General features: G+C 35.3%; 1 protein-coding gene across 1 annotated transcript; it reads right to left on the reverse strand.

The window, feature by feature from the left end:
* Positions 1-6,577: 6,577 nt before the first annotated feature.
* On the reverse strand, positions 6,578-8,161 carry LOC137748964 (uncharacterized). Its single transcript, XM_068489149.1, has one exon. It carries the CDS (start codon positions 7,749-7,751, stop codon positions 6,810-6,812), a length of 942 nt encoding a protein of 313 aa, XP_068345250.1. The 5' UTR covers positions 7,752-8,161; the 3' UTR covers positions 6,578-6,809.
* Positions 8,162-27,048: the final 18,887 nt, after the last annotated feature.

Consider the following 27,048-nt stretch of genomic DNA (forward strand, 5'->3'; position numbering starts at 1 on the left):
ATTTTGAATAAATTTACTCAATTTCATCCTAGTATGAAGTTTTTCATGAGTAAAAAGCCATGCAAAAATTTTTACCTTTGGAGGTATCAGTAACTTACATAATCTTCTTAAGGAGCTTCTACCTTTTAACTTCTTGATTATTATTACTATGAATCCAAGTTGCTGACTTGATTGAGAACTCACCAATAGAGGAGTGTTCCCACACAAAATTGTCGCTTTTATTTTGAAGGGAAATAGGCACCATACAAATTTTCCTCACAACATTCAGGTCCAACACTTGGGAGAGACGAACTCTATCCCAACCTTTATTATCAATAAACTCACTCACTTTAGTGTCCCAATTTATGTTCTGCCGTTGATTTTCAGGAATTAGCTAGAACAATGGATAAGGAAAAACCCAACGATGGGTTTAAAAAAAAGGACATCTTCACCATTACCCACAACCCATCTAATTCCCATATGAATAACATGTCTACTATTCAAAATCTCTTTCCAGGCCAAAGAGTGGTTTTGCTTGACTTTGCAACTAAAAAAATCATCTTTCTTTAAGTGCTTTCTTTTAACAATTTGCACCCACCAATTGTTTTCATCCTTTAAACTTTCCATACTAACTTAGTCAAACATACTAACTTAGTCAAACATGCATTATTGAAATGACCCACTCTTCTTACGCCCAACCCCCCCCCCTATCCTTAGAAGTACACACTTTTTTCCAAGCCATAGGTTTTAACTTCCTATCTCTCCCCCAAAAGAAGTCCCTACACTTGTTTAAGTTCTTAGTTACTGAAGTAAGACATTTAAAGCAAGACATAATATGGTTCAGCATACCAAATAAGTTGGACTTAATGAGGGTTAGTTTTCTTGCCTTAGGGAGAGTATTAGTCTTCCACCCAACAAGCTTTTGCTTAATTCTTTTGATTAATTCACATTCATTCACTGGATATTTCCAAAAAAAACAATATTATAAATGCCCAGATATTTGCCGATAGTAGTTTTATGTTGAATATGTAAAATATTAACAATAGCATTTCTAATTTGAGCATTAGTATTTTTTGAAAAATAAAGTGAGGATTTGTGGAAATTTACCTTTTGACCCCAAGCTTTGGCAAACATATTAAGAACATGAAGTACATTCCTAGCACCTTTTGTAGTTGCCCTAGCAAATAACAAACAATCGTCTGCAAAAACTAGATTCGATATTCTAAATCCACCATGAGATGACAGAATACCAACATGCAATTTAGGGGTAGTGGCCATTTTGTTAAAGTGTTTAATCAACGGGTCCATGCAAAGAATGAAAGGTGATAAGGGATCCTTTTGCCTTATTCCCTTCTTAGGGTAAAACTAACCATGAGTAGAACCATTAATCAAAACCGAGAAGGAAGTTGAAGTAATGCATTCCATAATTAAGCTCGCCCATCTTTCCGCAAAACCAAATCTAAGAAGCACATATCTAATATACTCCCAATTAAGATAATTATGCTTTTTCTAAATCCAACTTTATTCCTATTGGTCTAGTCCTTCATTTCTTACCTTTAAAACTAGAAAACATTTCATGCGCAATCAAAATATTATCATAAATAGAACATCCCAGAGCAAAGGCCCTTTGGTTTCCAAAAATGAAATGGTCGAGAAGTGGCTTTAACCTTTTAATGATGATTTTCGTGATTATTTTATAGCTAGCTCACATTACAAAGACTAATTGGTCTATAATTACTTACCACCTCAGGATTTTCCACTTTTGGGATGAGGGCAATATTGGTATGATTAATAAGCCTCAAGATAGTACTATTTTCAAAGAAATCCTTAACCATAGCACTCACCGAATCTTTGATTGTATCCCAGCATTCACGATAAAAACTTGCACCAATTCCATCCGGACCTGGTGCTTTCAACGCACCAATTCTTTTAACTGAAAATATGACTTTAACCCCTAAAACTTAATTTTTTCCACATAAAGCCCAACATAAGTTTTTTACTCGAATAAAACTCATTAATAAGATTCCACATCAGTAAATTCATTAATTATGTTTGACTTTACACATTTAAAAAATTTTGAGGCCTAAAATACCCCTATTTGAATGTTTGATGTCACATCCCCGCCCATACCCCCACCACATCCCGGGCTCGACTCCACCGTAGCACGATATTGTCCGCTTTGGGCCTCTACCACACCCTCACTGTTTTGTTTCTGGGAACTCACACGAAAACTTCCCAGTGGGTCACCCATCCTGGGATTGCTCTTGCGCGAACTCACTTAACTTCGGAGTTCCTATGGGCGATGTGGATGTTATATTTGATGTACACAATTAATTCCATACGGATTGTAAAGGAGAGTGAATGATTTTACAAAAATAAAAAATAATAATAACTTCATTGCCTAATATATAATAACAACAAAACTTGCCTAATATATGTAATAACACATGCTTAGTTTAGTCAATTATATTATATTTTACATATAAATGTAGGTAAATTATTTCACACACACACACATATATAACCAAAAAAAAAAAAAAAAATATGCATTCTATATGTAAAAATTCAAGCAAAATAATTTACCTATAAAAAAATGTTATTTGATTCAGTGCACCTACCATTCAACTTTTAAAATGTTTTTTTTTTTTAGTCGAAAAAGATGTTAGATTTCAAAATTTTAAATGTTAGATTGCTTTAAAAAGCAAAATAATTTACCCAATAAATGTAAAGTACATGCAAAATAATTTACCTACAAAATAAAGTAAATCCCAAAATACATGGAAAATAATGTACCTACATACAAAATAATATTATTTTATTGAATATGAGTTTACCTATTATTTGTACATATAATAATAAAATGTTTCCAATATATATGATGATACATACAAAATAAAATACCTACATAATGAAAAAATGTTATTTGATTCAAAATTAATTTACTTACAAATAAAGCAATTTTATTTTGATTCAAAATTAGTTTACCTATTATTTGTACATATATCTTATAATAATAAAAATGTGCCAAATATATGTAATAATACATGGAAAATATATTACCTACAAAATAAAAGAATGTTATTTGTTTCAATATTAATTTACCTACAAAATATGCATTATTGCTCATCATAAATTTACATATAGGTAGATTAATTAGTTAATATGTTTGAACATATAGTAGTACTATATATATATATATATATGTTAGGGGTAATAATATGTGCAATAACTATTTGTTCATTGTAATTAAGGTGAGTAATTACATTTATTGATTTATTTTGAATATTGTGGTACAAGTTGTAAATATTTTGTAATAATAGGTTAATTACTTCTCTACTTGGCAATCATTTTCAAATTTGGGTTTTATTTTGATGTTTGTAACTAGGTGGGTTTTTATTTAGGAAATAATAGTGGTAAGGGTCTATATCTAAAGAACCCTTCTTTTAATTGCATCCCATATTTCTATATTTTCAACAGGCTTGAGTAAAAGTTCATTGTGATGGTGGTCAATACAAGGATCAATAATATTTGCAATATAAGAGATATCCACGAGAGCACGGGGACTATCACAAGAAAATTGCAATTTAAAGTCCTGCACAAAAACCTGTTCTAGACCCTCACCCTCATTCCACCAAAACCCACAACTATCCTTTATCTTTCTAATTTCATTTCTCTTATTTCGAACAGTTGCCACCGTTTGGAAATACCTTGTGTTCTTATCACCTAATTGCAGCCAATTGAATTTAGCTTTCTGTGCCCACATGACTTCTTCTTGTCTTAGTATTGAATTAAGTTCCTCACTAAGCTTTATGTCTAAATCAATCTCTGAATCAACATTTTGGTTTTTCACGATGGTTTCTTGCACCTTAGCAAGGTCCCCAATGATTTTTTTCTTACGCTCCTTTAAATTACCAAAAGTTGTTTTATTCCAACCTTTAACCATATATTTGAAAGTCCCAGCACGCATCTTAAAAGTGTCCATAGAATTTGGTCCACTTTGTTGAATTAGGTCAATTCACTGATTATCCACCTCAGATTTTTTCATTATATTTTTGTTAAATTGTGATAAATATAATCTCTTACGTATATGTTTATCTTTTACTTAATTTTAGGATTAAATATAAGAATTAAATATTGTTTCTCCTTTTTTCCTTTCCCAATTCGTATCTCAAATTTTTACTCTATCTCCATCACACTTTAATTGTGTTAACTAATTTATGTTGTAGGTACTATATATATCATTTTCATTAATGATAGGTAGATTAATTTTCATTTATTTTCATACATACTTGTATAACTGGTTAAATATATTTTATCAATCTATGGTATAGGTATCATATACGATGACATATAAATTTTAGTTTAATTATTTTCTATATATATATATAAAATAAAATAAAAATAAAATAAAAGTGGTGATTTTCATATTCAAATTAAAAAATTAAAAAATTATGAAGATGTATAAATTAAGAAATCTAATTAAAATTGAAAAATAAGAAAATTTGAGTAAATCCAACTAGAGGTCAAATTTTTAGACCTAAATCAAAGTACCCTTGATTAAATTAAATAAAAATAACGGATATAATTAAACAGGAGTGTGCAAGAAAGTAGAAAAACAATCTTTATTCTCAAATTCTTGCCTCTTGAGAAGATCATAACACTCTTTGTTAAGATCCTCTTGTTTGCTCTGTTCTATCAAATATTTACTGGAGGTCCTTCCCTATGCTGTTCTCGAGATCATAGTAATCTTTGTTAATCTCTTGATTATTTATCCTCACTTTGTTTAGTGCCGACATCTGGATTCTACTAATGGTCAAGCTTCTTAAAAGTAGAGTACGTTGTTTGGGGTAGGGGCAGTACAGTCCCTTGTCCTTCATTTGACTACATAATTTAAACACAACTAGGATTTAAAGAATGAAGCTACAGAGATCATCTACTGGAATTATCGTTTGTAGACTGCATAAATATGAACCACAAGTTGTGGCGATTGATAGTTGAATTTTTTTTTTTAAATCACTAAATAAGAAATCCAATCATCAACCGCCACGTCATATAGTTTACAAAATATAATATCACTAGCATTTTCTAGATTTAAATTCTAAAAAAAAAAAAAAAAACCAAAAAATGTGAAATACGGGAGTTATTGGGTAGCCAAAGATGAAATTTAGTAAACATGTGGTTCATAAATGAAATTTCAATATAGATTTAACCTAGTTGATATTCAGTGTGGAGACATTCTCGAGTAGACTACCGACATACGATTTGAAAACTAACGTATTCATGCGTTATTGGACAAAAGATTTGACGTTTTTAGATACAAATTAAATTTATTTGGCAAATCGTGAGAGTTCAAACTCGAGTTAGTTTAGTGAAAAGTAAGCAAATGTTATGAATCCCAACTCGAATTTTAAATCTATCAAATGCATTTTAGGGCTACCGACTTTGGTTTGACATACTATTTAACCCGAGGGCCAAAAGTGTTGGAAGATATTAGTGTTTTAGATTTATTTTATTCTTTGAGTATTTTAGGTATGTCAAGTATTAGGTCTTCTAAGGTTTCATTTCTTAAAAATATAGCTTCAAAATTGGGTCTATCAAAATGTAATCCTTAGTTTTTAGTCATTTTGGCAATATATGCTTGTCCAAAAAAAAAAAAAAAAAAAAAAAAAAGAAGAAAACTCTAGCAAAATGCAAATCGTACCACATTTGTATTATCTCTCTAGTAAATAGAACACACACATGTTTGTGCGCTATACCTCTACTAGAGAGATAGTAAAATGTTATATAAAAAATTTGATAACGTAGCATTAATCAATAAAAATATAATTCATTTAGCAACTAGTTTTTAACGGCTAAATGTGGTTATCTTGTTCTAGTAATCTGCAGCTTTCCACTCCAACAACCAAACAATTAGACTCGCAGACTCAGATTTGTTTTGTCATAAAACAGATAGGCAAAAAAAAAAAAAAAGAAAAAAAAAGAACAAGGAACAAGAACAACGACAAGATTCAAGAGCCACTGTCATATTTGAGCCAATTAACAAGGAAAGTTGATGTTTCATATACTTAACTACGATGGTAAATAACAATGATACGAAACAAAACACGCAAAAAGTTGTGGCTTCAAATTAAAGACGCAACTGAACAATTATCTTTCATTTGCCGACTAAGAAATTACTTTCGCTGCATTACAGGCTGATGTTACTTCATTCTATATTCTAGTCCAACGAAATCCTTGTTAATGCATAAGCTGGACTTTGATTGGAGAAATGAATATGTAACTATGTAAGCTCTAGGTTTTATGGCTCTAATGAACAATTACCTTTCCATGGATGTTTGCATGCAATGATATAGCGGCAAGTATGCACTTGAAGTTGATTCATAATAAGGCACGTGTGACGCTTTTTATGTGATTGTTTGTACATCAAGTTATGCCGTTCATTTAGCTAACAATGTTTAACTAATATATAGAGGCATGACGAGGGACATCAATTAAGAGTCCTGTTTAAAGAAGACTCTTAACAAGCAAGAAAAAAAAAAAAAAACTAAAAGCTAAAATCTGAAAAGAAATCATTATCGAACAACTTAATTTATCATGTATAGCTTTCCAAATAATATCAAAATATTTCCATCCTAACTAATTAAATGCAATCACATCTGGTGAGATACCTTCTATATTAGAATATAAATAAAATCTAATCTAATATCAACTGAATCTAAATGGGATGATCCAATTATGATTTGAATAATTGATAACATAACTCGGATTATAGATCTAATTATAAACCCGAATCCAATATTTTCCTCTAGAAGAAGCGCATAGCATGGTACTCATCCCGTTCCCTCGAGACCAAGGGAGTCCATCGCATCCTCTTTGGTCCAACCCCCACGCAACAAAACCATAGACAGTACCTTCACGCGCCACCCCACGCCCACCTCGTCATAACCATCTCCCGTCATGTGGGGCCCACTTCTCACCTTCTCACCACAGCCGTCCATCATCATCATCTCCTTAACCTCCTCCTCCTTCCACCCGCCCTCCCTCAACCTCCAAAACACCTCCTCCAAACATTCCGCCAAGTCCTCCCCACTCCACCACCCGCGCGTCTCCTCACGCCCCACCACCTCGCTCCAAAACTCGATCCTCCGCGCTGTCTTTGGGGCCCATGCGGGCACGTGCACGAACCCAAACTCTTGGCAAAAAAACCGGGTGATGTCACAGCTCAGAACCTTGACCCTCTCCGCGTCAATGTAGAAAACTGGATTCCCCGCCACGTTCGGCCTCGAAGGCACGTAACAGTTCCGGTAAATCGGAACGAGAACCGGCGCTTTCATCACCAGCTGGTTTGCCACGTCAGCATCACAACGCTTCGGACCCCACGACTTGCACCAGAGGGTTCCGTTGGAGACTTGCCTGAGGAGGCTTCGGGATGGGAGGCTGAGGAGGATCCGGAGTTGTTGGTGGGAGGAAGAGCGCCAGTTGGGGAACGCGGGGCCCACGGGGAGGCCTTCCTGGAGGATGGTGCGGAGGTCAGGTGGGAAGGTGAAGTCAAAGGCGGCTTCGAGGGAGGCGAGCTCTTGATCGGTGAGGCCTTGCTCGATTGGGATGTTGTGGGGTGAGGAGTGGAGGTGTTTTACGACGGATTTGGCGTAGGCTGCGACGGAGAAGCAGACTAGCGGCTGTTTGGCTGCGGCAGTCGTGGATTTAGAGTTGGGTTTTGGTGGCAGCTTGTTGATGATCGTGTGGTGGTTGGTTGGTGCTGACGGTGCCATTCGGTGGAGATGATGAAGATGTGAAATGGAGTTTTTTTTTTTTATCAATTAATTTTATTTAGTTTTGAATCTTTTGACCGGATGATTTGGTGGAGGAGCAGGACGAGAAGAGGGGAAGATGATGCTTTTTTCCCTTTTTTTTTTTTTTTTTTTTTTTTGATGAACTGTTTGGGCGAAAGAGTCGTCGAAGGAAGCGTACGTTTTAACGTCGACTTCTAGATTTAGGTGGCAGAAGCAGTGTATATCAAAATATATGCGTGAGTTGGATTTTGCTTAATCGGAAAACTCCCGCGTTGGATTTGCTTAATCGGGAAGACTCCCGCGTCCTGGTTTCGTTTTAGAAGGGGGGAGTTTGAGTGCATGCTTGTGTGTATATATCATGGAACATGAGGCCTCACCTCCTGGTTTCGTTGGCATCTTATTATATATACGTATGTATGCGTTGCATTTCATGCCTCTTTTGTCTCGTAGACATTTAAAACTGTATATTAATCGCAATAGGGATTAATTTGGCTTGAAAGGAAATAGTTTGGATTAGTTTGGCAATAGGGATATTTTAGTCAAGGAAAAATAAACCATAAAAGCAATGGGAATACATTGTGTTTAAAATTAATTTTAGGTAACTAGATACAGTGATATCTAAGATTCTGTAACAAGTAAATACTTTCGTAGAAGCATAATTTATTTTCTGGTTAAATACATTACGAGATGTTTTTCCATTGAAATGACTAAATACAAAGAGTCTTTTGAAATCCACTTGCTTGCATCTCTAACTTGCATATGTAAGAAAATCAATTTGTGTAGAGTTGGCCTTCCGCCAAATTGTTTGTTACCCACCCTAGCTAGAACAAGATTATCGAGTTTTTTTTTTCTTTTTTTTTTTTTGTAAAATAAATAATACGCCTTTATATGTCAAAAAACATAACTAAACACAATCTTTTGAATTTTAGTTAAGTCAGTTAGAGCATTGTACTCTCCTCTACACCCAAATTTGTATCACCCCATTTCCGTAATCTAAATGAATTAAGTGTAATTATCCGATCATTTGTCAATATTTTTATCTACGCACCCTAGAAATTGATTTTAATCTCACTTTGTTCTCTATAACTCAAAAGCTCTCACTTTACTCCCTGAAACTCAAAGTTCACTTCACTTTGCCCCATGAAACTCAAGTTTGATCCCATTTTACCCCTGGAAACTTGAAAGTCGTCTTTATAAAACTCAAAATTCACTCCACATTGCCTCAGATCTGTTAATTTCTTGTGTGAGTTTGATTTTGGGGCGCCATACTAATTAATCTTTTTTATTTTTGTCATCTCTTCAATTTCTTTTAAACTTAATATTCTCCGATTGTTAATTGTTTACGCATAATGGAGATTTATAATCGAATTTATTCTAAGGTCCACATATATTTTAGGAGGTGACCTATAAATTTCATGGAGAAAAGAGAGTCCACAAGTCAAAGTAGAACAAATTTTGAGCTTTAGAGAGTAAAGTGATCACTTTTAAGTTACAGAGGGCAAAATGAGATTAAAATGGACTTCCAAGAGGAAGGATAGCTAAAAATAAAACATTTTTCCTTTAATTCTAATACAACTATAAATGTTAGCATGTTGTTCATATATAATCAAGCTTAAGTAGTGGTAACTATCACCCAAGAAACAAAAATACACCATATTGTTATCCAAAGCATATAAAATGTACAACAAGCTTATAACTGAAGCAACTAAGAAATATTACCTCTACTAGATGCCATGATCCTTCTGGATGTATTATAAGAAAGAAATGTATAAAAATCCAAGTGATTAATTAATCTAATTAGTCAATTTACAAATCACATCCTTTCACAAAAGCTAGATCGCACATGGTTTCGTGATAACGTGACACACATTCTACCTTGGCATAAAGTGTTGAAAATGATATGAAGGCATTAAGTTTGTAAAAACGAACTTATATCCAAATAATTGCATGCATATTCGTACACCTTCTAGACTGTTGACAATTTGCGTTTGTCGTGCACGGATATATTGAATCCCGGCTGTCTTCATACGATCTCTGTGACAAAAAAACAATACACACACAAAATGGCATACACGCGTTTGTTTGGCACACAATGTTTTATGAAATTGGGGGTCCATATTGCGTATGGAACAGTAATAAATATAATTTTTATTCAACCAAATTAAGAAAGCAACTTACAAGATGGGACCAATGCTACTGAATTTGTGGCCTCACTTATAAGCATAGTCTAACTTGTTAGCGATGATACAGCGTGTGTCCTTGTATATAGGTTGGTTGCGTCTAGACCTGGCAATTCTTGAAACGATCCAATAACCGGACACGACACGATACGAAATTAACAGGTGTTCGGGTCGACACGATAACGAATCGGGTAACCCAATAAGCACCTGTTAAGATAACGGGTTAGTTCGGGTATATACATAGGTAACCCGATACATGATAAGCAAAATATTAATTTTATAATTTTATAACCCTAAAAAGAATATTATAATAATTATATATATTAATTTAACAATTTTATACCCCTAAAAACTATAATAATTACATATATATATTAAATTAAATATTAAAAATTGGTGACCACTGGATCAACTTAAATATACATACCATTCAATTTCTTAAGTGTTATACGTACAAAATAAATAAATTTAAATCTACTTCATAAATAAATAAATATATATATATATATAGACACACAACATTGAACTTGATGGGATACAAATTCTACAAAACTAATTTGAACAATCCAACCGTCAAACTTGTTTGTATATGCATCTAGATTGCATCAGCAAAAATTCGCAAAAAAAAAAAAACATTCAAAGATCAAGTAACGGGACAAAACTTTTCGACAGTTATCAATGAAAAATCAAGATTTAACGATTATTTTAACTCCGATTTTGATGATTTTTTACAGCTACAATTCTTGACCCTATACGAATACAATGAATGAACTCGATCTTCCATTTAAAATATTTACATTAGTGAATACCACAAAATCTTATGTTATACTTAATGAAAGTATAAATAACTCTTAAGTGTTAGTAAATCTATTATTTTGATGGGATACGCATTCTACGAAGCTGGTTTCAACGATCCAACCGTCAAACTTGTTTGTATATACTTCGAGATCGTATACGCCAAAAATTGCCAAAAATAAAACATCCAGAGATCAAGTAATGGGACAAAACTTTTCGACAGTTATCAACGAAAAATCACGATTTAACGGTTATTTTAACTCCGATTTTGATGTTTTTTTACAGCTACACTCCTTGACCCTATATAAATACAATGAATGAATTCGATCTTCAATTTAAAATATTTAACCTAGTGGATACCACAAAATCTTATATTATACTTAATGAAAGTATAAATAAAGTCCAAGTGTTAGTGAATCTATCGTTTTGATGGGATACGCATTCTATGAAAATAATTTCAACGATCCAACCGTCAAACTTGTTTGTATATGCTTCAAAATCGGATACACCAAAAATCACAAAAAAACAAACATTCAGAGATCAAGTAACGGGACAAAACTTTTCAACGGTTATCAACGAAAAATCACGATTTAACGGTTATTTTAACTTTGATTTTGATGATTTTTTACTGCTACACTCCTTGACCCTATATGAATACAATGAATGAATTCGATTTTCACTTTAAATTATTTATACTAGTGGATACCACAAAATCTTATGTCATGATGATCGATGAAAATTGAGGATTTTGTATAAGGAATAACATGCAAGCTTTGAGTTCCATTGGCAAGGTTTAAACTTTTGAGGAAGGCTTCACAACCTTGAAAACAAAAACTCTTTCATTTTGCATATCCTTGCACATTTAATATTTTGTAATAGACTAGTAATGTATGGATGTTTGTTTATTAGGCTCTTATTTTCAAGTGTAGATGTAGTACTTAAACGACAAATATGCTTTAATATTTTGAAGTAATATTTATGTGGCAATGTGTGGTATGTGCAAATTTAAGAAAAAAAAAATACATTTTTCTTAACGGGTCATAGTGGGTCATAACAGGTTGGGTCACTTGACCCATTGGGTAAAGTGACCCGACTTGTTAAGGACCCGTTAAGATAACGGGTGTGACACGACACGACCCGTTAAATCAACATGTGTTACACGAACACGACAGACACGACCCGTTTGCCAGACCTAGTTTCGTCTATGTTTTTTTAATAAATCTGTATCGGTGCTATTTGTGGTAACCATTTGTGATAGCCATTTTCGTGATTATTCTTTATGCTTATTTGCTTAAATTATCTCCAGATCAATGAATTGGTTACTGAAGAAATGTACTTATGTGACCAGTGTACATCATATCCAGGATTCAAACCTTGGGGGTCTCATGTGGGGCTAGATTGTAATTTTATTTTTAATTTTTAATTTTTTAATATTCATGTAGGGCTAGATTGACACATGGCACCCTATCATTGGTCACGTAAGAGCCACGTCACAAGTTAACGGCCATTTTAACAGAAAACTTAACAGATGTATGAAAGTGTCCCAGAATTATGAATTTTGGTACCAAACTTGGAAAAAAAAAGCTTGATATATGAAATGTTGAAAACCAAGAAACTTCATGGTTGTAAATTCAGATTAACCCTTATATTTTTATAAGTTGGTTAAAGGAATCTTTACAACATGATTTGGGTGGGAAACTTTGGAAATTGCCCCTAAAACGAGCATAAAGACTTTTGCCTCTTTTGAAAAAGAGTAAATTGTAGCAATGATCCCTCAACTTTAATCAAATTAGAGCAATGGTCCTCAACTAAAAATCCATTACCATTGGTCTCTCAACTCATCAAAATGTGTAGATGTGGTCTTTTCGTCAACTTCGTCAGAATTTTGTCAAAATAAGTTATGTTGGAATGACCATTACTACAATTAAGATCCCTTAACTTATCAAAATGTGTAGCTATGGTCATTTTCGTCAACTTCGTCAGAATTTTGTCAAAATGAGTAATGTTGGAAGGACCATTGCTACAATTGGGTTAAAGTTGAGGGACCATTGCTCCAATTGGGTTAAAGGTGAGTTTCCATTGCTCCAATTGGGTTAAAGTTGAGGGATCATTTCTCCAGTTGGATTAAAGTTGAGGGACTAATAGTAATGGATTTTTAGTTGAGGGACTATAGCTACATGTTTTGGATGAGTTGAGTGACCAACAGTAATGGATTTTTAGTTGATGGAGCATTGCTACAATTTACTCTTTGAAAAACTTATAAGTTTTTGCTCTTTCTCTCCACACATTTTTATTCTTTGTATGAAACCGTTGAAAAGACACTTGAACTAGTTATCCGCTACTTCAAGTAATCAAGTTGTTCGCTCGATGTATCCATGTAACTCCGAGTACAGTGAAGATCTTCGCTCAATGTCGTGGACTTTCTTCGGGTGCCTCACCATCACCTTTCTATTTACCAAAAATTTCAACAAATACTTAAACGTTGAGGTTAGTACTTGGTAGGCCAATCAAGCAAATCCTGTTAGGAACAATAATCTATGTTCCATTAAAGTTGTCTCAATCTTGTGAAGCTATTCTAATTCATTCATACCACACACATTGATAATTTGTCTTTGTATTCTAATTTCTCTAACAATGAATGGAGCCTTTCTCGATTTTTCCTGGTGGTGTGTGATGTATGCTTGGAAAGATAAGACATAAAGCTATGTTTCTCATATTTTACAGAATTTTTCAGAAGATAAATCGACCTCAAAACTGGCGTGCAAGACATATGACATGTTTCCCAAGCCAAGAAGGGTTCTTTCCTAGTTTGTGTCATTAATTGTTTAGGAGTTTGTTTTGTTTAAGAGAGTTTTTTTCCAGACTTTGTAAGGTTTTTCTAGTACAAATAAGGCATCCTAAGCTCTCTCTACATAATCCCTCCCCCCCCCCCCCCCCACCCCCCCAGCCCACATCACTGCCACACCATACTAGCATTCACCATCTACGCAATTTGCGAATAAGAGCTTAGGGGCGTGCCTTGCCATGGATTGTATTTTTCTTTTATTTTTATTTTTATGTGTAACTAAGTTATTTTCTAAGGTTGATCATGAAGTCATGACATGAATATTTGCGAAGTACTTTGTTAATTATTATTCAATTATGTCTCATGTTATATTCTTAATCTTTGTGCTTGTTTTATTCCAGGTTCGGATTTCTAATGTTTGATTACCCTTAGGCATTTTGCATCTAGATATTTACATAAATCTAAGAGGATGACCAGTCAATTACATTTATTGGAACTAAGATTAAGATGAGTAAATAAACTAGTGAGCATGACCAATATCAAGCTAGCCCTGTTTGGTTGACATGATTCTTCTACGCTTAATGGGTCTTTATGTATTTAATTGTATGCCTAACCAGTTGGATAATTATCATGTAGAGATACAAGAGTTGATGCATGACCACGGATTAATTTATACATTAGAAAGAACAACTTTTAACATTGACATGATAATTTGATAGTAGTTGGCTCTGGAAAAAGTAAATATGATTGTTGTTGGTGGCTTCATAATCTTAGGCTTCCATCGTTTCTTAAATTCTTTTTGTTAAGAGTTTATTTTATTTATTTCTTATTTCTTTTTTATTGTTAATTTTAATCGTAATAAATTATTCAATTCAATCTATCTTTTGTTTAATTAAGAAAGACAAGAGGAGCTTTACGAGCAGAAAAATACACATCATCGTATGCGAAAAATAAGAAATGAGAACAAGGAAGACGGCTTCTTTGCTTACTAGGATATCATTTGTGTCTAGATGTTGAGTGTTGCCGGAAGTAGCCTTCTGGTTTGTCTTCTCCATGGCATTCAAAGAACAGTCCTTATTTATTTAATGTTAGCATTTAGAGGACGCTTACTATTATATCAAGCGGGCAGCAGAACTGCAGGGCAGCACGAGAGGAAGGTTGATACAATAGATATAATGCTATATAATAATAATAATAACAACATAATGCAAGAAAGACAAGGAGGATTTTTAGGAGCAGAAAAAAAAAAGTGCTGAATGTCTTTCAACCCCAAACAGAATATGGTGGATGGAGGAATTTTTCACAGGCTTTTTTGCTTCCTGTTCTGCATGCGTACTTGTCCTGTTGTTATTACCGTCTTGTTTGGACCTTCTCGTTCTATTTTATCAACTCTTTCTTGTTATATGATAACTTGGATTATCTGTTTATAAGGTACCATATAGAGATCAACTCTGCCAAAAATTAACTAACTTTTAAATCGTGTAGTCCTCTGACAAATACTCAATATAAGGCCTATATGAATGATATCCACTACCTTCGTATAAACACCTTTTCCAAAAATAATCTAAACATACTTTTCCAAGAATTCTAACTCCTTTATATAATAAATTCCTAAGGTCTCACATAAATAGTTAGGATCAGGGGCCACATTTTGACACACTTGCTTAGTGTCCACTCGATAATCTAAAAGGAAAATTAACGAAAAGTTCAAATTTTTTTGGTTTTAATGAAAATGACATATAAATGTGTAGTTAATAGTATCAGGAAAAGGTAAAAAATGTGGTTTTTCATTAAAAGTAAACAGTACCGGGAGTGTTTCATTAAAACTCCCTAATCTAAATTGGTTATATTTCACTTCTTTATTCATAGATCATTCTTGCAAAAAAAAAAAAAAAAAAAAAAAACAAATTCAAAACCATTAAGACAAGCAGAGAAGATAACAGACGTAAACACTAAAATAACTATCATTTAATCCAATTATCAAACGGTTTTGGATTTGGGTGATTTTCAGAAGAGATAATCTTTGAGGAAAAACCTAAAAAATAGATGGTTGAGCTCAATTTGTCTCGGAATCAAGTTAGAAAGACTTGGTATGTGATGATTGATAGACCATGTTTGATCACCGATCAATTATGCTCAGAAAATAAAAACATCAAGTTTCTGTCTTAAGTGATCGATTGATCGTGTTTGGTGATCAGTCAGGTGTAGCCATAGAATCACAAACTCTACATGGTATTAATAGATTCATACGAATTAGTGTCTCTTTGCGAAGATTTGAATAGTCACGATACCAATTCAAGGAAAGGCACATCTATCTCTCGAAAAATTAGAGAGTGATTTTCTACAAGGTTCATCAAGTGTCTTCCCTGCAGATTCTCAATGGTTTTCGCCCGTATCCAAATTCTTGACAAAGCTTTCTTTCTATATGTTGTCAACAAAAAACTTCAATCTCACGACGAGTGAGGCAACCATTTATTCATCTTCACCCATGATAATTCTCTTCACCACCCTCTGGGTGTATGAGCTAAGAGCTTGTACTGGTGATTCAAGGGCATTCACTCTTGTGAAAAGACTACATCCTTTGCAGGTCCTCAATACAATTTCCATTCATCAGCACTGCGAACCCCTACATGTATAGAAAACAAACAATATTTAATTAAATTCAATACATAGTGGGAGAAACAATTAACTTACACAACTAAATTCATAACCGGCTACAAACCTTGTCGAGGATGGCAGATATATGGCAATACAGAAGCTGCTTTTCTGCAATTGCAACTAATGGCTTTCTTGTACTCGCATTCAGGTAAAATGTACACCTTTCCTGTTCTTCATTCAAACTTGTCTAAATATGTGTTATCCAGGATGATATAATTACGGCCTAATTGAGTCGGTACACCACATGTCATAATACAAGTGGAGGAAGAAATATAATTTACAGTTTCCCTTCACTTGTTTTATGACTTGGGGTACATAGAAAAATTTCTCCAAAACTATGTCCCCTCTCTTAAAGAGAGAGTCCATCTCATCTCAGATTTTGCAAAAGGCCAGAATTCCCTCTTTTCTCTGCAGTTCGCTCTAATTCAAGAAAATTTTTGGTAAACCATAAGAGCCGTTTAAATAATCAAATCCTCTGCCATCCGATGGTGCTAAGGAGTTGGAACAAAGAATTTGAAAGGTTAAAGCCGTAATAAATAAAACTCAATGAAAGGTTAAAAGACTAAATACATAAAAGTCAATGCAATGCGATCATCTGTAACACAAAAATTGTTTTTCTTTGGTCAAAAAGTCAAAAGTCTAAATATTTGGGAAGGTTATATCCCAATTTGTTGATTGAAGGGTCGTCTAACTGGACCACTCTATTGTGCCGCTCGTCCTCTGAAACACCCAATGGCGACAAAATCTTACCCATCTTCTAGTAGCTAAGATCAAGTAACGATTTAATAGGTTGCCGTCTACGAAGTTTTTGGCATCCAAACTCCTCTTGCCATATTACAATGAACACCACCCTTCATGGTTAACCCTCTCTCAATCACCCTTCTCAAGTTTGATTGCAGCTTCTCAAAATATGTATCTAAAAGAGAAGTAATGATTCCCATGGAACCATTTTCAGTGATAAAGATATGAGCGTCGGAACTTGTTACTCAACCGAGTCTAGTTTGACAAGAGAACCATGCCGAACACGACTAATTATTTCATCAAGGTAAATGGATGCACAGACTTCAGTTGCAAAGCTAACATTTCTCTGAACAGTAAAGACAGCATAACAACCTTCAGAATCAAGGTATATGCCCTGCCAATGGACATGGAATCTGATAAGCATTTTGCCTTAGTGATGAAATCTCCATTAGTCTGTAGATCACGGGGAAGTACGGTGTCACGGCGTTCCCATTTAGACTCCAACCTTACAGCGACATCATCCCCAAGTTTCGAAAATTAGATAACAACGTGGAGGTACTCTAGTTGGCACTGCTCACGGTTGCTATCAGTTGGCCATTGCGTGCATTCACTAAATAAGCTGCACATTTGGTTTCCTCATTACAAATCATGTCTTCTCTTTTCTCAGAACAAGAGAAGACCTGAGCTAGATTGGGTATCAGATTCTGTGTTCATTGGCAAGGGAATTTACCTCGGGCCTTCTCTCATTCTGAGAAGAGAGATCTGATTTGTAATAAGCAAACCAAAGGTGCGGTTTGTTCTTTGAATGCCTACAAGGGTCAACTGCTAGCAACCGTAAGCAGTGCTGACTAGAGTACCTCCATGTTACTATACAATTGGAAACTTGGGGATGATGGCCCTGTAAAGTAGTACGAATGAGAACACCCTAACATCATACTTCCCCTAAATCTACAGACTGATGGAGATTTCATCGAAAAATGGTTATTAGATTTCACGACCATTGGCAGAGGCATTTGCCTTTATGCTGAAGGTTGCTATGCTGTCTTCACTATTTGGAAAAAATGGTAGTTCTGCAACTGATTTTGAAGTCAATGGACCCATTTCTTTTGACGAATAATTAGTCATTTTTGGCATGGTGCTCTTGTGCAAACTAGACTTGGTTGAAGAACAAGTCCTGACGCTCATCCTTATCACTGAAAATGGTTGCATCGGAATCATTACTTCTCTTCCTGAAGAAAAATACATATTTTTTTAGAAACTGCAGTCGAACTTGGAAGGGTGATTGGGAAAGGGTTTAACCATGAAGAGTGGCGTTCATTATACCATGGCAAGAGGAGTTTGGATTCCAAGTGTTAACTAAATTGCAATATATGGGAATTGAAGGGAAAATTAAGAAGAAAGGATGAATAGAAGGATGAACATAGAGATATGAGAGAGAGAGAGAGTGAGTTTAGAGAGAGAAATAGGATTTGTATTGACCGACTAAATGAAGATTACACACACTATTTTTATAAGAGAAATCCTAACTACTCTCACCAAATACTAACAAACTTACTAACTATATTGCTAACCATATTACTAACTTGTACCCTTAATACTCTCCCTCAATCTCAACTGCAGAAACCCAGTTTGAGATTGGAAGAACATCTGCAATCACTACTATGAAACCCAGAAAAACATAATAGACTTGAAACAACTGCAATCTTGGAATCCTTCTAGATGATTGAATTCATCCACCTCTCATTGCATGTCACGATAGCTTCATCAATATCAACATTAATCAAATTTTGCATATGACTAATATAACTATTGGGTGTTTATATAAAACTCATTCAGCTTCAAGTTCGGCGCCAAACTGCCCTGATCGTGCAACATCCTTATCCAGATTCCGGATAGAAGCATGGTTAATTAAACCATCATCCTCACTTGTATGTATTTGCTACCGCCAAACCATCTCCCATTCATCATTTATATGCACTTTTGAGCATCATTCCTTGAATCATAGTAAGAATGTGGCACATTAACTGCCTTCCAGACTTCTCCACTAGCACATAATTGTTCTGCCTCGTTTACTGGAGTACCTGCAGTATTCAGATTCTTTGTGTAAATGATATGCTTTTCTGAATCATTATCCGACTCTGCATTGAAATGTTCATCTAAATTTATATATGTGGGGTTGCACTCATGACCTCCAGTAAGCTTTTGAAGAGACTTGTCATCTTCTTCCATGTCTGTGGGACTCGTCACCTTGTAGGAAGAATAACAGTAGCTGTAATTGACACCTGTCCTCTACATCTAATAGGAGTTTCTCAAGGGACAACCTTCTATAAGGTAGTCGTAGCACACCCTCATTCCGTATAACAACTTCTTACGGGTTTACCCTTCATGGGATTCACCGTCAACAATCTCATTCAACTTGGCTTCGGCCTTTAATATTTACATAAAACAGAAAATTAACAAACTACAGTGTGGCATCAGCCTTAACTATAGCACCACGGGATCGCCCTTCATGCATTTTACAAAAAACAACTTCTTTGAACAATGGCATCGGCCTTCAAAATTTCAACAATTGAAAATCAACATCTATGTAGGATTACCCTTCGTGGGATATACCTACTCAAAACATGGGATTACCTTTCATAGGATTTACCGTTAACAACTTCTTCTACCATTTGTGGGATTTACCTATTCACATCACGGAATTACCCTTCGTGGGATTTACCGTTTACAACTTCTTCAAACTTCATCATATAACCAGACTTACTGTAGATTCATGCTAACAAATGAGTTGGTTAGACTCTAAAATTATAGGCTGAGATAAGAAAACATATTGCACAAGCTCCTTAATAAGCACCTGAACAATCTTCTCAGACATTACACTTCTCATTTTGGCACAAACCATAATCTGAATAACCATTTCGTAGAAAAAAAAAGAAAAAGAAAAAAAGAAACAAACCCATTAAAGAGAAAGGGATTCATTTCTGCAAGTCAATCTTCAACCCAACAATGCAATGTATCCATTTCATAATGTGACCAACGCTCTCTATAAATCTTCAAATGCAGACTGCTTCAAGGCAAAAGAAAGATGGCTCCAAGCCAAATGAAAGTATGTTTGCCGCTTTGTGTACAACTCTAAGCCAGGCAGAGCTACTGAATAAGAAAATTGCAGCCAGACTCCAAGTTAAAAAAAAAAAAAAAAAAAAAAAATTGTATTGCTTCCATAAGTAGTTTGATAATGGTGTAACGTCCTTCTTGAACCAGAACAACTTTGTGCCCAATACTCTAATTGACATAAGCAAGAAATATGACACCATTTTGCTGAGAAAAATGCATGTTAATGAAATCTCAAAACATGAACCAAGAGAGAAAACGAGTAGCAAAACATCAAAGATGCAGAACCTAGAGAGAATAAAGAACTATCTTGTTTGGAGCAATTAGTCGAAACCTTTAACAACCACCAAAAACCCAAAAAAGATTCATTCTAATTGTTCAAGAATTGGGCATTTCAACATACACCTGAACTGCACCCATGTCTGATATTTCTTCCATACTAGAGAATAAGGTAGAGATCAAAGAATTCACTGACCCATTCCTTCAAACAGTTGGAGTGCACATAATCATAACTTGAAGAGCTCCCAAGATTTGCAATCTTGAACAAACAAACACTAACTCCTGGTTTCTTCCTCCTCTGTTTTTCTTTCTGGATTCGATTTTGTCTGAGTTTTTCCCAATTTCAGGCAATGGTGGTCTGCGAATGGCCTCGCTATCCATACGTCGACCCAAGTCCAAAGCTCACAGGTGATGTGATGAAAAACTTGATTCCAAATCCTCCGAATGGGCAAGAACTTCCTCTAATTTCCATTTCTCCAAACATTCCAAGAGTCATAGAAAATCAAGCCCAAAAAGAGAGAGAGATTCATATCTTTAAGTAAATCTTCAGCAATAGTGATAACCGTGGTGATTGCCATCCCTAGTGAAGAGAGCTCAACCTCATTGTACTGCTTTATGTACCTTTGTTTACCCTAAAAACTACCAAGCCTACGTGGCACGTAGGTCGAATAATTAATAAGCTAACTACATCCTTTGGTTGTGTGCGGGGCGTGCCAACTTGTTGGCCAAGTTCGGCAGGGGAGTAAAATGTGCTGATGTCGCATTGGGCGCGCTACTGACTTCATGACCTTACGACTGTGGCCAAGGAAAGAACACGTATTAGCCTTCGGGTTCTAGAGCCTAAAACAAGGCTTCTAGTCTTGCTAAGTTCACGAATCGCCAACGCCGGGTTTGGTCACAGTGATTATATTCCGAAAAGTATAAGCACGATGAACTGGTGCGAGACTATACGAACAAAAGTACTCAAAAAAGATGTATGTCTTGATGGTGAATATGGTTCGGCCGTCAGAATACCGAACTCTAAAACTTATTTGTGAATATCCAATCATAAAACAACTCGGCGTTCAATATGCAGAGCCTAATAATCTGTAACACCTCACTTCACCGAGAGGCTAATGAGATGACCTCTGTCAATAAGGACTCGAAAATCCTTCTTGGATAGGTAATCAGTCGGCCTCGAGACTTGGATAGGTAATCAGTCGGCCTCGACGCAGTGCTGTTTATCCAAACTAAAGATGCTTCGCGATCGGTTGATTTTACGGCAACAGTGTTATTTATCCAAACTGAAGATGGTCACCGATTGCCTTCACCACCTGTTTATCCAAACTGAAGATGTGTTGGCGAAAAAAAGAAAATAAAAATCTCAAGGTTGTTGAGAGGTTTCACGTAGAGCGAGAGTTTGCAAAGGGCAGTTTGTGTGTTGAATTAGAGAGGCCTTAACTATTGCTTGCGACTCTTTATTTATAGCAGCGAACCTACGCCTAACCGAACCAAAGATGTATCCGGACAAAAACTCCCCAATCTAATCTGATTAGGATTCGGCCAATCCTAATCTCAATAGGTTTCTGAACCAATCTTTATAATGAATCAGATTCATTTTCGTGTTCTCAACGCCTCCAACACCGAAACCCCTTGTTGTACCATGATTCAATTTCTTCGCCCTTATCCAAATCAATCATTCTCACAATAGGACTCAACCGACCTGATTGGACGGCTAATGAGAGCTAGATGGCCCATAATACTTCTCGAAAAGCACTGGGCCAAGCATAAACCTAAGCTCGGCCCAATAATATTATTTTGGGCCTAAACAACCTCTTAGCAAGATTGACGTAGAAGAGCGGTTTCTTGGTGTTGGAGATCTGAATTCTGTTCTTCTTCGGCACCTCAACCGATTGCAGTGGTGGAGATGCGACTCTCTGCATTTGCTCTGCCGCCATTTTGTTTTGAAATTTTCTCCAACTTTCGATCTCTTGCTTTTGATCGGGAACGGGGAGACTTATGAATTTGATCGAAAAGAAATCAACCCAGAACGATCGCGGAAGCACCCATAAACTTATCCTAGCATCTAATGAAAATTTGGAAAGAAACTAAGCTAAAAACAGATGTAAAATAATGGAAAGTGGAACCACCAGAATCCATGGCGTGAGCCTGGTGGCTCTGAACCATGTTAACTACATTGCAATATTTGGGAATTGAAGGGAAAATTAAGAAGAAATGATGAACAAAAGGATGAACACAGAGATATTAGAGAGAGAGAGAGTTTAGAGAGAGAAATAGGATTTGTATTGGCTGACTAAATGAACATTACACACACTGTTTTTATAAAAGAAATCCTAACTACTCTCACCAAATACTAACAAACTTACTAACTGTATTTCTAACTGTATTACTGACTTGTACCCTTAATACCAAGAACTTCGTAGACGACAATCTACTTAAATAGTTCCTTGATCTCAGCTACTACGAGAATATGAGTGAGATTTCGTCCATAATGGGTATTTCAAAGCATTATGGCCAAGGAAATCTCTTCAGAACCCAAGCTCTTATCTTATATTCTTCTAAGTTACCTTGAGAATCTATTTCAAAAACTTGTGTCTGTCCTATGCAGCAGCTTACAACGTGGACTGTGTCATACCGTATGACTCATACAGATCGATTGTGACATAAGACCACATCCCTACAATGTCTCCCAACCCACGATACAAAGCCTAGCCAGAGGCATATGACAAGAACAAGTAATTTGTATCAGTGTGGGAACAAAATGCAGATGTCCAAAAGAAATTAAATGCTAAAATAAGACAAACCAGTTCTTTTACTTCAATCTGATCTCGAACTAGGCGTAGAGAACTATCCTTCTGGGCTCCTAGCAAGTTACAACCCGACATCGACCTTCCATCCCAACATAACGACACGGATTGGCATAGGTTTTTACAATTGTTATATATACAGCAATTGCATCCGTCCCTTGATGTAGCTCTACAAGCTGTGCTTGCATAACAATGGGACGTTAACATCTAGTACCGCAAATTAACTTTTAATACCAAAAAAAAAAAAAAAAAATTAGAATCAATGTGCTTAATTCAGTTAAAACCTCATAAATAATGGAAATAATAACATACAACAAGTATGAACGTAATACCTGTGAGTCCCCAGAACTTGATCCCACATAGACAAGTCCACTGTCTAGGCATGAAATTGAAGATGGAGCAGATATCTCCCCCAAAGGCTCGGTATGGAGTCCACTACATCATACGAAAGTGAATCTTTGAGATGATCAAAGCATCAAACAAGATCCACGACACAACAATTTTTTTTTTTTTCTACTCACGTTTCATTTTCATGCTCTAATCTTAGGCGTATAAGTTGGCCACATGTGGTACCAATCATGTACGCATATCCATATCCATTCAGTTTTGCAAACGCCGTCCCAGAATACTATAATGAAATGAAATACATATTTAACTAATTCTAATATGAATTTCTAATTCAAACCAATATTTGTAACTTACAGGTATTTGGTTTTCCGTATTATCTCTAGTTTGACGACAGTAAAGGATTTTGCTTTGTCCCTAAACAATAACTCCATAAAGTGGCCCAGAAACCGATATGTTCTGAACTTGATACCATCGCGCATCATTGTTGCTATTACCAATACAGTCCTACATTAATCAATTAGAAGGCTATGAAAATCAAGGACTTTATCCAGAAATAACTCAAACACCAAAGGGAACAAATAATTAATTATTTCCCTAATCAATTATTTTAAGGTATGTAAAAGCATAGTATTACAACAAACATAATTATGTTTGAAAAAGACGAAAAACTCTCTTAATCATATACCCAACTATGAAATCGAAACAGTCTTATTCTTAATAGCATTCAACCTAGAACAAAAATATTAAAAAGATTACAATTTTTTATAATTTTTTTCTATTTTCCTGATTTTTTTTCTTCTATTTTTTATAATTTTTTAATGTTGGATTAATTATAGCCGTTGATTATCAAATTGATTTGGAATCAGACGCACCATATTGGGCCACGTGGCACAATGTTAATAATTTTAAATTTTTGCCGTTAAAAAACCAATGGTTTACAATTCGCCATTCCAGTGAGCCATTGGAGGGTTCTATTTTATCTGCTACAACGTGGCCCACCGCTGCACTGTTTGTCTCCCACTCTCCTTTCTGGATGTGTGTGCTACACACCTGACTGAAAAAAATATATATATAAATAAAAATTAAAAAGTGCATTGATGTCAACTTGCCCAAAGGCAATAGGCTAGGCTTAAGAAGGCTGGGCACTTGGGCTAGCAGTGGTTGGCCCACCACTTACCTTTGGTTTATTGGACTACTAGAAAGGGTTTTTTGGGTTAGACGGCAACATTGTTGCCCTTGCCCTTGCCTGCCACCAACTAGTGGAGATGCTCTAAAATTGGTTTGCAGCAGCACCTCAAAGAGACACCTATTTACCTAAATTATGTATTTCAACAACTTGATGAAGTTTTACACGAATCTAAACCCTTACACTATATTTAGATGAGAGAAATAAATTTGAAATTTTGACAAAAGTCAGAATTTATAAATTAACATGCACCAATTTCCTTATTTGGATTCATAGAAATAGAACTTTACAATTTCCTCATAAAATAAAACTTGGAATATGGGACCACCAATTTTCAAGTTTAAATTATATGGAAATAAGTGTCATTTCCAAATTTTTATGGGTGAGAGTTCAAAAATATCAAATTTCGTATTCAAATTCCATTGCTTTTCAAGTTAACCAAATAAGAAAATTCACAAATTTTAGAAATTAAAATTCTGTCATTTTACAATTCCTTAAGGGGGCGTTTGTTTGCCCTCACTAAGTTGGACTGGACTGGACTAGACTAGCTATTAGTCCAATACTGTGTTTGTTCCATGCTGGGACTAACATTAATGAGACTAAAGGGGACTAGCATGGACAAAACCCTTCACTAAGAGGTCTTAGCGAGACCCCCCAATAACCATGGGACTAGCTAAGACTATCCTTTCTTTCTCGTCCTCGTCATGCTCAACGACCACTCCCGACAGACTCCTCGTCATCTCCGGTCACCTAGATCAATCATTAACTTTCCGACTCTCTTTCAGATCCATTTCACAACCAACTTTCATATAAAATATACCAAATTGAAGCTGGGAGTGACAAGATTACGATTTTACCTGAATCAAGGCCAAAATGTGGTCGAATGTGGCCAGAAAATGGCCTGGAAGTCTCGGCCTGTTTGGGCTTCTTCAAATCCATGACAGATTCGAGCATTCAAAGCTAAGATCTCGGTCTAGGGATGGTGATGAATTTTTTGGCGGTGCTAACTTCATCCAATTTAACGAGGGTTGGCCGGAAAACACATCGAGAAACCTGCAACTCGTTGGGAAAATTGGAGCTGTGAGGTTCCATTCGAACAACACATAGCTAGAGAGGGAGGGAGGACAGAGAAATAGAGACTGGAATCAATAAGGAGTTTGACCAGGAATGAGAAAGAGACATGAATTGAGAGGTCTAAGAGGAAAAAAAGAGGGAGAGGGTGGGACGATGAGAGAAGAGGAAAAGAGTGGGATGGAAATGGTAGGAAAAGATGAAGAAAAAGATAAGATCATAATAAAATATTAATAATTTATATATTAAATAATATAATATTAGAATTTGTTATTATCCAGCTTCTTAGTCCAATACTGCACCAAACGCTTCACTAAGTTAGTCAAGTTTAGTCTAGTCTAAGCCAGTCCAGCTTAGTCTTTGAAGCTAATCCAGTCCGAGATAGTCCGGCGCAACAAACGCCCCCTAATAATCTTAAATATTTTCATCCAAATAGAGGGTTAAAGAACCTGAAAATTTTGGTGAATTTCAAATCTCAAAATTCAAACTTTCAATATTTCAAAAGTATAGTGATATAGTGTAGTGTGATCCACAAAAACTTACACTATCAAGTTGACTACTACTTTTGTGAATCAAATCCAAACACTTTCTCTAACTCATAAAGAACATGATGAACATGAAGAACACTCATAAGAAAACCCATAAGAGTCTCATGACATTTTAACTCATATTTTGACCATTTTAACACGTTTAACAAAACTACCAACTAAGTAGCTACCTTAGGGGTTCTTATATAAACTTAATTCTCAATTAACAAGACAATAGGAGCCCAAATTTAAGCAGAAGAAGTGTAGAACTTTATATAGTTTGGGATTGCAATGCAATAGGGTTCTTTTGTATATCATTACTCTTGTTTAAGCAGAAGAAGTGGAGAACCTTATATAGTTTGGGACAGTAATGCAATAGGGTTTTTTTGTATATCATTACTCTTGATCACATTGTTTAGTTGATAGTTTATTCATATTTGTAATCCAATGTGATTCTCTTGTCGATATGATTACTTTGAATGTGATTTGGAACGTATTTCCTAAATCATATTCATATATTTTGGCGAGAGATTCTTACTTATATCATAGAGTATTCTCCATCAACTATTTGATTGTTAAAGATCCCTTATTGTACACTCATATGCCTCCATGATTAGGTAGCTTAACCCAACGATATCGTGGACACCCTAGTAATGAATGAATATAGCAATATATATATATATATATATATATATATATATATATATGTCACATCCCCGCCCAGGGGGAACCACTTCCTAGGCCCGCTCCACCACCGTAGCATGATATTGTCCGCTTTGGGCCCCGAC

The sequence above is a fragment of the Pyrus communis genome, chromosome 10, assembly GCF_963583255.1.
Source record: "Pyrus communis chromosome 10, drPyrComm1.1, whole genome shotgun sequence".
NCBI classification, from domain to species: Eukaryota; Viridiplantae; Streptophyta; class Magnoliopsida; order Rosales; family Rosaceae; genus Pyrus; species Pyrus communis.